Here is a 12676-nt window from a genome sequence, read left to right on the forward strand (position 1 = left end):
AGCGAAAGAGTCACTGATTGTGCAACTGGACTGGTGGAGTTTGGGAACATTTTTCATCTTTGTTCCTCTTACTCATTGCTACTTGCAAAACTTCTCAGTCTCTGCCCTCAAAGCTTTGTTGAGAAAACTAGAAATAAAATATTTTCAGAAAGAGGCAGACAAAGAGAAAGGAACCTCATAGATTTACATTTATGCACAGTTAGTTTGGGAGGAGGAGAATTTATTTGAAGTTCAGAAATCCAGAAATGTGGTAGGATGCAGTTTAGGAGCTGCTGGGTGGGGCATGTAGCTTACTCAGAGCCAGACAGGAGGTAGGACTAATCAGAAAGGGAACCCGGCACAATACAGCAAGTGGGGAAACCATTCAAACCCCATAGAAAATACATGTGGCTTTGGCTTTTCACCATAACTTTACTCTTTTTGACATTAATATATCCTGCCCTTTTTTGCAGCTGTATTTGCTCTGGAAGCAGTTAAAAACATCACCAAATCAGAGACACAGAATCTCACAGCAATATGCCTTGCTATGATACTAAACCATGGTTTAGTTATCCTGAGTTTGTTGGTTAACTTAAAACTGCTGGGGTTTTAGGGTTAGCAGGAGAGATCTTTTTCTCTACCATGCACTTGGTGTTCCACAAGAAAGAGTCTTGATAGCAGTTCCCACCTTGTAGAGTTCCCTGTCAAGAGGTTTGTTGGTTAGTTCCACCGTTGATGTCTTTGCCCCTTCCATATTGGCACCAGTTCTCCTCTCCTCTCCAAAACACTGAAAAGGAGTAAAGGATGTAATTTAATCACTGCCTCATCCTGAGTTGCTGCTTCAAGAGAATTATTCCTATGAGCCATCAGGTTGTGTGAAGTTAGGATTTCCTGCAGATGGGAAGATGAACCCCCACAAACTCCACAAAGCTGCATAATTAAATCAAAACCAAATTCCATCGATATTCCAAATATTGATTGATTATGTGACATCAAGTTGATGTTGACTCTTAAAGAGATATTTAGATAGAGTCTCTCCATGACCAGCTGTCCCTGGCCTGGTCACCTTGTTGTGCTGATCAGCCTCTTCTTCTCTTTCCTTCCACTTTTCCAGGCCTTCTTCAGAGAGCTGGGTTTTGGCATAATGTGTCCCAAGTAGGATCATTCGAACCTGGTCATTTGTGTCTGAGTGAGAACTCTGCGTTGCTTTGTAGGGTGATCCACTTGTTTTCTTGGCTGCCCAGGAGTTAATCATTAGCTGCTCAACACAGCAACAGCAGTTAGATCACAGAAGTGCCGAGCTGATTCTGGACAGTCAAAAGACGCCCACGTAGAGGCGCGAAGAAGGGCGTCTGTCCTTCAGGCAGACCCCGTCAGGTCCAGAAATAGGCTGGTGCTGTTAATTGCATAGCATCAGCGATGTATTTTTTATTCGCTTTAATATTTTGATTACCAATTTTGGTGGGCTTTCGTTAGATGCCTTAGGCAGGCGTCATTCGCGGCCGAAAGATGAGATATAAATTCGATTAATAAACAGGTTTTGAAGGGGACACCGAGACGCCGCGCGCCTCCCTCCTTCCCCTCCACCAGCTCGCGCACGCCCTACGACCCGTGTCTCGCGTGCGCGCCCGTGCGCAGCGGAGTCTTCGGACGGGGATTAATCGCGCGTGCGCGCGTCCCAGCCCAGTAAGAGCCGCCACAGCCGCAGGCGGGACTTGCACGGAATTGGACCTGCGCGGAACAGCGAAAGCGGGGAGAGGCTCTCTGGGGATGTGCGGCGGAACGGCGGCTGGATCGACTGACTGAGTGCCCGATTGCCGCCGCCGCCGCCTTCTTCGGCAGGATCGTGATTTCCCTTCCGGAGCTGCTCTTCGACCGCTCGTCAGCTTGCCCTGCAGGAGCGCCTTTTGCTTCCCTGCTCTCTGGAGGTGAACCCATTCTCAGCAGCTTCGCGCCCCAGCGGCTTAAACCGCCCTCCTTCTCTCCTGGGTCCTTTTCGTCCGCAATTTAGCTTCGCTTCGCTTTTTCGTTTCGCTTCCTCCCTCCATAACCCGAAGCTCCTCCTCTTCTGCCCCATATACTGTTACTCCCATTTTTTTCTCTAGCCAGGTAGGTTTATGTCCTTCACAGCGTGCCTTATGCAATCACACCTGTCCTAGCTCCTTCCCTGCACCCACTGGTTCTGTGCCTGTGTGTCAGCGGCCGAAGCGGCTCCCCTGTTTCCTAAGCAGCTCCTCACTTTAGGGAACTCTGCTGAAAACAGAAAATTGCCCTGAAGTGCTTCCAGATCTCTTTCCCTGCTTTGGTATTTCTTCCATCCTGGATTTCAGATTTACCTGGTTGAGTTGCCCTCTGACAGAAGAGCTAGCATGTCCCTGTTCCATCGCCTGATTTGTTACCTGCAAGATGCAGAGAAAGTTGCCCACTTCCAAAAACTCTGCGGCATTGAAGCACTACCAGACTGGAGGTCTGTCTCTTCTGCTCAGTTGGTGGACACGGAACACGTCTTGGCCAATGGGAACTGCACCACTGCCAAGACAGAGGACGAAAGTCACAGGCAATGCCGATTCCCAGGTTCCTTTAACATGGAGGAGAAAAGTACCAAGAGCTACTCCAATGGCATGAAGAGTGGAGTAGTTTCTGAAGAAGCCTGTGGGGTGGAATCCCAGCAGGCCTCCCCAGAAAAGCAGCAGCAGCAGAGGTGGGTCTCAAAAAGGAGTCCTCGCCGCAACTCTCTGACCGGGGAATCCATATCCCAGAAGTTCAGAATCCGTAACCTTTTCCTTTATTACGTCTTCAGCTTTGGTACAGAACTGGGCAATGAACTTTTCTATATCATGTTTTTCCCCTTCTTCTTCTGGAATGTGGATGCTTGGCTGAGCAGGAGACTTGTTATCATTTGGGTCTGGATCATGTACGTGGGCCAGTGTACCAAGGATGTTATTCGTTGGCCAAGGCCTGCTTCTCCGCCAGTAGTGAAGCTGGAGGTTTTCTACAATTCTGAATACAGCATGCCCTCAACGCATGCCATGGCAGGCACGGCCATCCCTGTATCACTACTCTTGCTTAGTTATGGACGGTGGCAGGTAAGAACTCAGTTCTGTTTATATTAAGACACTTAATGTTCCTTCACTGCTGGTGAAATAATTTGCTGAGTATCTGAAAATACACTGCTTTTCCTTTTCTAACCCATTTTAACAATGGAAAGTATATGTTCCCAGGTAAATGCTTAGACAACTAGGAGATCTGATCATTTATATAAACATTCCAAGATTAATATGCTGATAAGTATTTTTCTGAATGGTGCTTCTCTTTAGAATGTTCCAAACAAACCTTGTTAAGATATCATTGATAAGCTTTGGAGCATTTTAATTCTAGCTTTTGCTGCATGGGAATTAGTCTTGAAGCCAGATGATACAGGCCACACTTGGATTTGAAAAGAATACAGTGGATTTATTCTCTGTTCCCTTTCCTTAGTTGGAATTTTGAAGTATTTTCTGTATTACTGAGTCTGATTAGATGTTTGACACAATTTACAGAGACGACCAATAAAGCATTCCAGAGTTTCTCCTACCTTAAATCATTATCTTTAGTTTAGAAGTGTTCTGGTAACCTAACATAAAATAATTTCTCATGGTAATATAAGTATGGGGGAATAGGCCCTATCAATTTAAGATAATGCCTAGATTAAGTGTGACTATATTTGTGTGGGGTGCCAATTTAACTGTGCAGCTCTAAGCAGATTTTCTTGAATATTGAATATAATCCCAGTAAGTGTGCAAATTTATGTAGCCTTATCTTTCCAAGTAAACCTTCATGGGTATGTTTTCCATCTGAGTGTGCAGATTTTGGTCCTGACACAACAGGTAATATTTCTGAATAAGAATTGTATTGGTTTTATTGTAAACTGCCTAGAGTCCCTCTTTCGGGGGAGATGGGCGGTAGCAAAATTGGAATAATAGATAAAATTGTATCCATATTCACATCAAAAATGCATCTGGCAAGTTCAGCAGAGCAAGGTGATAAAGATAATGGCTGCACAGATGGACATGTGTATTTTTATTAGTTGCATAGACAGCAACCTTCTTGAGCTTGTGGATCTCCTCTGAGCCATTGAGGAGTTTGAGTTTCTTTCACTTGAATACTCTACAGGATTTATTATTCATTCTACTCTTGTCGTTCATGTTTTCCTTCCATAAAGCCATTGTATGTCTCTGGAAACCATCTAAGAAGTTGGCTAAGACAGGAATGAATTTGCCTGGGGAGGAAGTATGACAGAATACTTTTGACATAATTCTGGCAAAATACATATTGCTATATTAACAAAAGTTGTGTTCATGATTCTGTTGGTGAACTTGTTTGACTTTCATATCTCCTTGTGTTATTTTTAAACTACTGTATAGGCTAAGATTGAAAGCCTTCCTTCTGTACTTTGAAAGGATTTTTCTGTCTGCAGAAGGCTTCCAGTCTAGTGAAATGAAGAGATTTCCTCCCTGTCAATCTGCTCCAAAAGGTCAGGGAAGTTGGAGAGGAAGGAACTAGCATTATGTCTGTTCTCCCTTCCATCATGGAGATGGTTCTGAGCAGAACTCTTGAGGGGGCTGTACAACTTAGTGTTTCCTCTTTTTTTTATCTCTCTCTCTCTCTCAATGTACTGATCACTGGCCATGCCTTGTTATCTAAGACGTCAGGAAAATTAGTAATTGATAACGTCCTGTCTCAGGCCAGGCAGACGCAATTACACAGGCAGTTGCAAACAACAAGCAGCAACAAAAGCAACGTGCAAACGTGCACGTGAAGGCAACCCAGTTTTCGCAAGAGCAGCAACACGAATACAGAAGGAGTTCAAAGTCCAGAGAGCAGGCACAAGAATGGTCTGGCGGGGCAAACATGGTTTCCGTGCCCATTGTGGCGCCCCCCCAGCGCGGCGTCCTGGGCACATGCCCTGGTCAGGCAGTCGAGGAGTCCAAAGCGTTGGGGAAGTCGTCAGCTGGCCCGGGTTCAGAATCGCGAGGCATAGAGAGTTGGAATTAGGAACGGTTCTTTCCAACAGCTGTCTCGGGCTTGTAGCTCTCCTTAAGTAAGACTGTAAGAGCAGCTCCGGTGGGGCTCATTTAGGAGGGCGAGCGTGTTTTCTTGCGAGTAACCTCGCTGACTTCCTCTATTCTACTCTCCGTTCTGCTCTCCGTGCGCTCGCATTGGGAGGGGGTGGCAATTCGGAGCTCTCGTCTTCCCGGAGCAGCGGCAGCTGTCCCCGCTGATCGCTGGCCGGCCCTGCCTCCTCTGCCTGCTCAGGCGGCTGTTCGTCTGGTGTCCCCCACCCACGGAGCTGACTGCTCGTCCTCCAAGGCCGCTTCAGGAGATGGCTTCTCTTCATCGTCTTCGGACTCTGAATCTGAGCCCCCCCTTACAGATAACCGAGTGAACGGTAGTTTGTTATGTAGAACAGGCTATGGGGGCTATTTTCTTTTGCAAAAACACAACGCTGGTTTATCTTAGTATAAGAAATCCCCACCTCTTCCATCTGTGCAGCCATCCACTCGTAAACCTTTGGGGTTAACTGAAGTTTTCTGTTCAGATATTGTAGGATTGTACTTAGCATGTTCCAGAAATTTAGCATACTGTATTCCAAAATGTGAAAATGTCTGGATTACTGCAATTGGGAAGGAATAAATGGTACTCTGTACTTATTTGATATATTTTAAATCTAGCATATGAAGCCTTGGGAACACTGGCCTTCATTAAATTAGATTATCCACATACTTGTTATTTTTTCCTCCCCAAAAATGTTTAAAGAGGAATCCTTGGAAGAATGTGGGATATACTCATTTTAGATATTATTATTACTGGGACCCTAACTTACTTAGAGGAGATAGGTTTCAAATTCTGCTAGTTGAGGAGCAAATAGCAGGCATGTTGATAATGCAATGAAGTGTTGCTGAGGCTGCAGTATCTATAGAAACCTCTAATGCATAATTGAGACTTCCAGAGAAGAAATGATGAACTGAAGACTAAGAGTCCAGATGGATTTGAAATAAGATCTTGAAATTAATTATAAGAATCCTTCCCGTGGGAAACTGCTGCTGTTTTGCATTCTAAAAAATAAACATGATAGGATGGGACTTTGAAGATTGGACACTAGAGGGAATCAGCAGGAACTAGAGATTGCAATTAAAGGAGAAGAACACTTAATTTTGACTTGCTTATACAGACTGGAGCAAAATACTTTAACATTGGACTATTGAAGGATATTTGTGAGCAATGGACCCAGAAGTTAATTTTAAGAATGCCTGCCATTATAGATGGGCTGTGTTTAAAGGATGTTATGGAAGAGGAACAAGAGCTAGTTTGGTGTAGTGGTTAAATAACAAACCAGAAGAGTGACTTGTATAACTTTCCTGTATTGGATTTACAAAAGAGACCTGTTAAAATTTTGAAGGATTCTGTAAGAAGAGAAGAAAGGTCCCAGAGTCATTTTCTGACTCCTTGGGGGATGCCGCTTTCGTGACGTTTTCTTGGCAGACTATAGAGTGAGGTGGTTTGCCATTGCCTTCCCCAGTCAGCTGGGTACTCATTTTACCAACCTTGGAAGGATGGAAGGCTGAGTCAGCCTGAGCCGGCTATCGGAGAATCCAGCTTCCGCTGGGAAGGGATAAAGAAAAAATGAAAAGAAGTCAAGTTCCAGGACATTATTTGAAGGAATAAAAGATTGTTAAAAGTAAAAGGAAGGAATATAAAGTTGGTTTACCTGATCAAGGTTAAAATGGATATGTTGTTATCTCTGGTAACCATTAATGGACTTTTGCTGACCAGGACTGAACGACAAGGCTTTAAGGATATGTTTATAGATAAGAGATGGGATATGGGAAGAAGAGATCATTTGTTGTATTTTAAAATATTCTTATTTTTCTTTCTATTTTTTCTTTTTTTAATTCTCTACTTTTTTCTTTTTTTCTTAGTTTGTATTAGTTGTTATCTTTTTAAGAGTAATGTTTAATAAAATTACTATTAAAAAAAAAGAAACCTCTAATGCATAAATGTCAGAGGCAAGCCTTCAGTGCTTCATGTACAGTTTAATCAGTAAGTCAAAATTGTTTTTAAGTCCTATTAAAATGGAACTTTTATCTCTGACACATAGTTTAAAAATATCAGTGAACTTTAAATAATAAATATGAAGACGTATGAGATAAATTACTCTTTTGGAATTATTAAGACAGGAATTGAAAATGAAATAGACAATATAATAATGGCCTTTTATACGTCTGTGAAGACTTGGAATATTGTATATAGTTCAGATCGCCACTCCTCAAAAAGGATAGTTTAGAGCCAGAAAAGTTGCAGAAATGGCAATCTAAATAATTGCAGGACTAGAGTGCATCTACTTTAAGGAAAAACTTCAGTATTTATTTATTTATTTCCTGGATTTATAGGGCTGCCCAACTCCAAGTGACTCTGGGTGGCATATAGAACTTTTAGTCAGTTTGGAGTTTTTTAGGGTTAGTAAATACAAATCATTCTGTCTCTCTCTGGGAACTCCATGAACCATGAAGAAATTACTTCCAGAAAACTGCTGGACCACCTCAAGAACAACTTGATGGATGTGGTCTGTATTCTTGGAGGTCCCCAGAATATTCCATTTCAGGAGACAGAATATTTTTGATAGACCTATTTTTTGATGGACTGGGTGGGGGGAGGTGAGGAGGAGGGGAGTATGGTAAAATCATGCTTAATTTGGACAATGTGGATAGAGTTATTTTTCTCTCCTTCTCACAATGCCTGAACTTGGTATTGTGTGTTAAAATATAGGGAGATTCAGGACCAAGCAAAGTAGATACTCACACAAGAGATGGTTGTAAAAAGATAAAAGATTCTGGAAGCGGACAGGCCAGAAGTTGCTTCTCAGTGATGGCTTCTGAAGACATTCCACCTCTCTGGAATGGCCTTCCCTTGGACACATACATGGTGCCCTTCTTCCCTGCATTTAAGGAGCTGTTTAGAAGAGACTTTAACATTTAGGAACTTGTTGGTTGGCAGATGCTTGTAATAATTGTAATAATACCGGTTTTGTAATATATAGTTTTACAGTTCTATTGTATGCCTTTGTTAGGTGTTTACATTGTAAACCATGAGCAGTGCTTTGAGAGTGCAGTATAAAATAAACTGAATAATTGAACAAAGTAAATACATAGTTAACCTGTGGTATTTGCCATCATGAGGTGAGTTGATGGCCACTAGTCTTGATGGTATTAAAAAGGGATCAGTTCATGGAGAAGCTGGTTATTAATGGCTACTGTTAATTGTGGTTTAATAACTTCGGAATCTAATATCTGCGTAACTTAATTACTGGCTACCAGGGAGAAAAGCATGGGAGAGGGGGCTATGAACCTCCTGCTGTAAATGCATCTGATTGGTTGCTATGAGATGCACAACATGGAATTAGATGGGCTATTGCCCTAATCCAGCAGGGTTCATCTCATGCAAGTTCCATTGCTGACAGCTGTTACATAAGCTACTGTTTTTGTCATGAGTACTGATGGTGAGCAGGAGGGGGCCCCTATCCAGGGGGGAAAATGCATGTGTAGTTTAGAGACTTTGAGCTGTCATTCAAAGAGACCCAGAACAGACCCACCTTGACTTTTGGGGTTTATCTGTCTGGATTTTCCCACACTTCTTCAGTTTGGTAGGATTTCCTGTCTACTTTAGCAGTAATAAAACACTAAAGACTTCTTCCTTGTCTTGGCGTGGTTCTTGCTTAGTCAGGACATCAATCCTACCAAACCCCTACTCCCATTGAAAGAGGGAGGAAATAATTTTTTTTTTGGCAAAATGTCTTCAGAAAACCAGGAGCTACAACAAGCCATACAACAACTGGCAGCAGACTTGCAGCAACACCAGCAGCAAGTAGATCTCCAGGTCAACACATTATAAGCGGTTATGCTTCAACAGTTAAAACAATCAGCTCCGATCATCCCACAGCCAGTGCCAGCAGCAGCAGCTCCGCCAGTAGTTTTGAGATCCCAGGGCAGCTTACCGGAGAAGTTTGGGGGAGAAGCCGGACAGTTGAGAACCTTTCTTACTGAGTGCACAGTGCTTTTCCGCAGCAGGCCAGCAGAGTTCCCAACAGACTGAACCAGAGTCACCCTTATTTTAAGTCTGCTAAAGGGTCCAGGAGCCAAATGGGCTATTCCCATGGTAGAGAACAACGACCCAATTCTCAATGACTACCACAATTTTCTGGCAAGGTTCCGAGCACACTTTGATGACCCGATTAGAGAGGTCACTGCCAGCCGGGAGATTCAGAAGCTCAAGCAAGGCAACAAGAGAGTGGGAATTTACATTGCTGATTTCAAACTGTTAGCAGGGGATCTGGACTGGGATGAGAGTGCTTTGAAAGACCAATTCAAACGGGCTGGATGAGGAGATAAAGAACGAATTGGTGTGCCAGGGAACACCAGCTACCCTAGAAGGTTTATATCAACTGTCTGTGGTCGTAGACACCAGACTAGAAGAGCTCAGGCAACTGCAGCCGGGAAGAGGCAGGGGCTTCAGAGCACTTCCAGGATTTCCAGCTCTCTCTGCAGCATCTCTCCACTCAGGACCGGAGGAGCTGATGCAGATCGAGGTGAGCAGGAGGCTTACTTCTGAGGCTGAGAGACAGAAGGAGAGAGAGAGCCCTCTGTTTCTACTGCAGAGCCCTGGGGCATATGGTGAGAGCTTGCCCAGTGAGAAATCAAGCGAATTCCACAAGAGCCCCAGGGCAAGCAGCAGAACCAAGATCCATCCGTGCCACTACTTCCAACCAGGGAAACTCCATCGGTCTCCTTCCACAGAGCTCAGCAGGGAGACTATCAATCAATTAAGAAGGGCTCATTCTGCAGATTCCAGGCAATCCTTTTTCTACTTACCAGTCATAATGCATGTAAACCCAGAGCACCAAGTCAAGTTAGAGGCTCTCGTTGAGTCCGTAGCTTCCACCAATTCTATTGATATACAGACAGTACAACCTGAACATCCCAACCATGGAATTGCCACGTCCCCTAGAAGTTGAGACCATTGACGGCCAGCCCCTCAAGGCTGGTCCAATTCGAAGATCCACAGAACCTTTACAGCTAACAATGGGAGACCACACTGAGTGGATTCAACTTTATGTTACTACATCACTTAATGTACCTATAATCCTGGGCACGCCTTGGCTGAAGCTCCGCAACCCATTCTTGGACTGGGCTACGGGAGCAATCTCCTTCCCAGCTAAGGAATGCTGGCATCATAAGATTCAAGCCTCCCTTCTCTCTCCAGCAACTAACACAGTCATCGAAGCAGGGGGGGTGCAGTTGCCAGCCAAGTATGCAGATTTCGCAGATGTTTTTCAGTGAACAAGAGGCCACAGCCCTACCCCCCCATAGGGACTGTGATTGTACTATTGAGTTGATATCAGGAGCTAAGTTTCCAGCAAAGAAACAATATCCCATGTCATCCAAGGAACTAGCCACCTTGAAAGATTACTTGGATACTAATCTCCAAAAGGGTTTCATCCGACCTTCTACTTCCCCAGCATCTGCTCCTACATTCTTCGTACCAAAGAAGCCTGACCCGTTGGCACCGGCAGCTCAGGAGGCACCCTTGAGAGTTGTTCATGATTTCAGCTCCCTCAATAAAATCACGGTCAAAGAAAATTACCTGCTTTCCTTAATATCTGACCTGCTGGATCGTTTACAGAAAACACGCATTTTTACTAGGTTGGACCTCAGGAATGCTTACAATCTGATCCGGATGAAAGAGGGGCATGAATATCTGACTGCCTTCGATACCAGGTATGGGAAATTTGAATACCTTGTTCTTCCTTTTGGCTTAGCTAATGCTGGAACATTATTTTCCCGATTTATGAATCAAATTTTCTCTGATTTACTAGGTAAGTATCTAGTCATTTATCTAGATGACTTATTAATATTTTCTGAGGATGCTACAACTCATGTAACCCATGCATGTAATGTCTTACAAAGACTGAGAGAGAACAAGCTGTTCGCCAAGCTAGAGAAGTGTGCCTTCGATTTAACTGAATTACATTTCCTGGGCTATAGAATATCAACAGAAGGCATATCCATGGATCCTTCAAAGGTCCAGGCAATTCTGTTTTGGCAACCCCCCCACAATGTGAAAGACGTACAAAGGTTTGTAGGATTCGCCAATTTCTATAGAAAATTCATCCATAAATTTAGTGACAGGGCCAAGCCCCTCACACAGCTTTTGAAGAAAGGATCCAAATTCCTTTGAGGGGAGAGGGAGCAAGCAGCCTTCCAAGAATTTAAGCAACTCTTTGCATCCCAGACACTTTTAAAGCATCCTGATACCACGAATCAATTCATAATACATTCAGATCCTTCAGATTTTGCTATTGCTGCTGTCTTACTGCAATATACTGACAAAGTAGGGAAGAGATTGCTTCCTTATGCCTTTTTCTCTCACACGCTCTCACCGGCAGAGAGAAACTATGATGTTTTTAACAAGGAGTTGCTGGCAATTACAGCAGCATTTCAAGAGTGGAGGCATTGGCTAGAAGGTGCAACCTTTCCTGTGAAAGTTTGCACTGATCACAAGAATTTATAGCTTCTACAAAACACCAGATTGCTCACCCCACGCCAAATCAGATGGAGCCAGTTTTTTTCCCATTTCAATTTTGTTATCTCTTATGTTCCCGGAGCTCAGATCCGTTTGGCAGATGCCTTGTCTCGATCCATTCAGGCAACCTCCACTGCACACCAGGAGGTCCAGGCTACTATATTACAACCTCACAATTTTGATCAGTCTACTGGGGGGAACCAGACAGAGATTTTAGCAGCAGGCAGACAAGCAGAGGACCTCTTTGCAAGGGTCAAAGGTCAGCAGCAACAGGACCCGTATGCCAGGGCCAGGATGGATGACCTCCAGAGGGATCCACAAGACTCTGCCTCCTCATTCACTGTGGAAGCAGGAATCCTCTGGCATAGTGGGCGATTATACTTTCCCCCCTCATTGAGGGAAGAAGTACTGAGACTTTGCCATGACCATCAAACGGCCGGGCACGGAGGTGTTTTCAAAACTCTCCATAGAGCTCTGAGAGACTACTGGTGGACTAAGATGACTGCAGACATAAAGAGTTACGTTGCTTCTTGTCATACCTGTAGATGAGCCAAGCCTGCAGGACTCTTGCAACCCCTCCCCACCCCCAGTGGGCCTTGGGATACAGTTTCCGTGGACTTCATCACTGATTTACCCTTGGTCCAGGGACTGACTTCCATACTAGTGGTGGTGGACCTCTTCACTAAAATGGTGCATTTTATTCCTTGCAAGGGCCTCCCATCTGCACAAGCCACAGTGGAGTTTTTTATAGACCATGTTTTTAGATAGAGAGGCATGATAATTTCCATCGTTGCCCAGTTCCCATGGGAGCTTGGAGGGAGGAGGGAACTCGGGAAAGGAGGAGGCTGAAATGGAATGTGAATCTGGAGGGGAGGGTGATGTCATGAGTACTGATGGTGAGCAGGAGGGGGCCCCTATCCAGGGGGGAAAACGCATGCATATTTTAGAGTCTTTGAGCTGTCATTCAAAGAGATCCAGAACAGACCCACCTTGACTTTTGGGGGTTTATCTGTCTGGGTTTTCCTATGCTTCTTCAGTTTGGTAGGATTTCCTGTCTACTTTAGCAGTAATAAAACACTAG

General features: G+C 44.1%; 1 protein-coding gene across 1 annotated transcript in view; it reads left to right on the plus strand.

Annotated features, from left to right (window-relative positions):
• The first annotated feature begins 1668 nt into the window (after positions 1 to 1668).
• The window catches only part of SGPP1 (sphingosine-1-phosphate phosphatase 1), a 28814-nt gene continuing 17806 nt past the window's right edge, over positions 1669 to 12676 (plus strand). Inside the window, exon 1 of the mRNA XM_063290436.1 lies at positions 1669 to 3065. Coding sequence (XP_063146506.1) covers positions 2349 to 3065 — 717 coding nt within the window. The 5' untranslated portion in view covers positions 1669 to 2348. The remainder of the gene's footprint in view (positions 3066 to 12676) is intronic.

This window comes from Candoia aspera, chromosome 1 (assembly GCF_035149785.1).
Source record: "Candoia aspera isolate rCanAsp1 chromosome 1, rCanAsp1.hap2, whole genome shotgun sequence".
NCBI classification, from domain to species: domain Eukaryota; kingdom Metazoa; phylum Chordata; class Lepidosauria; order Squamata; family Boidae; genus Candoia; species Candoia aspera.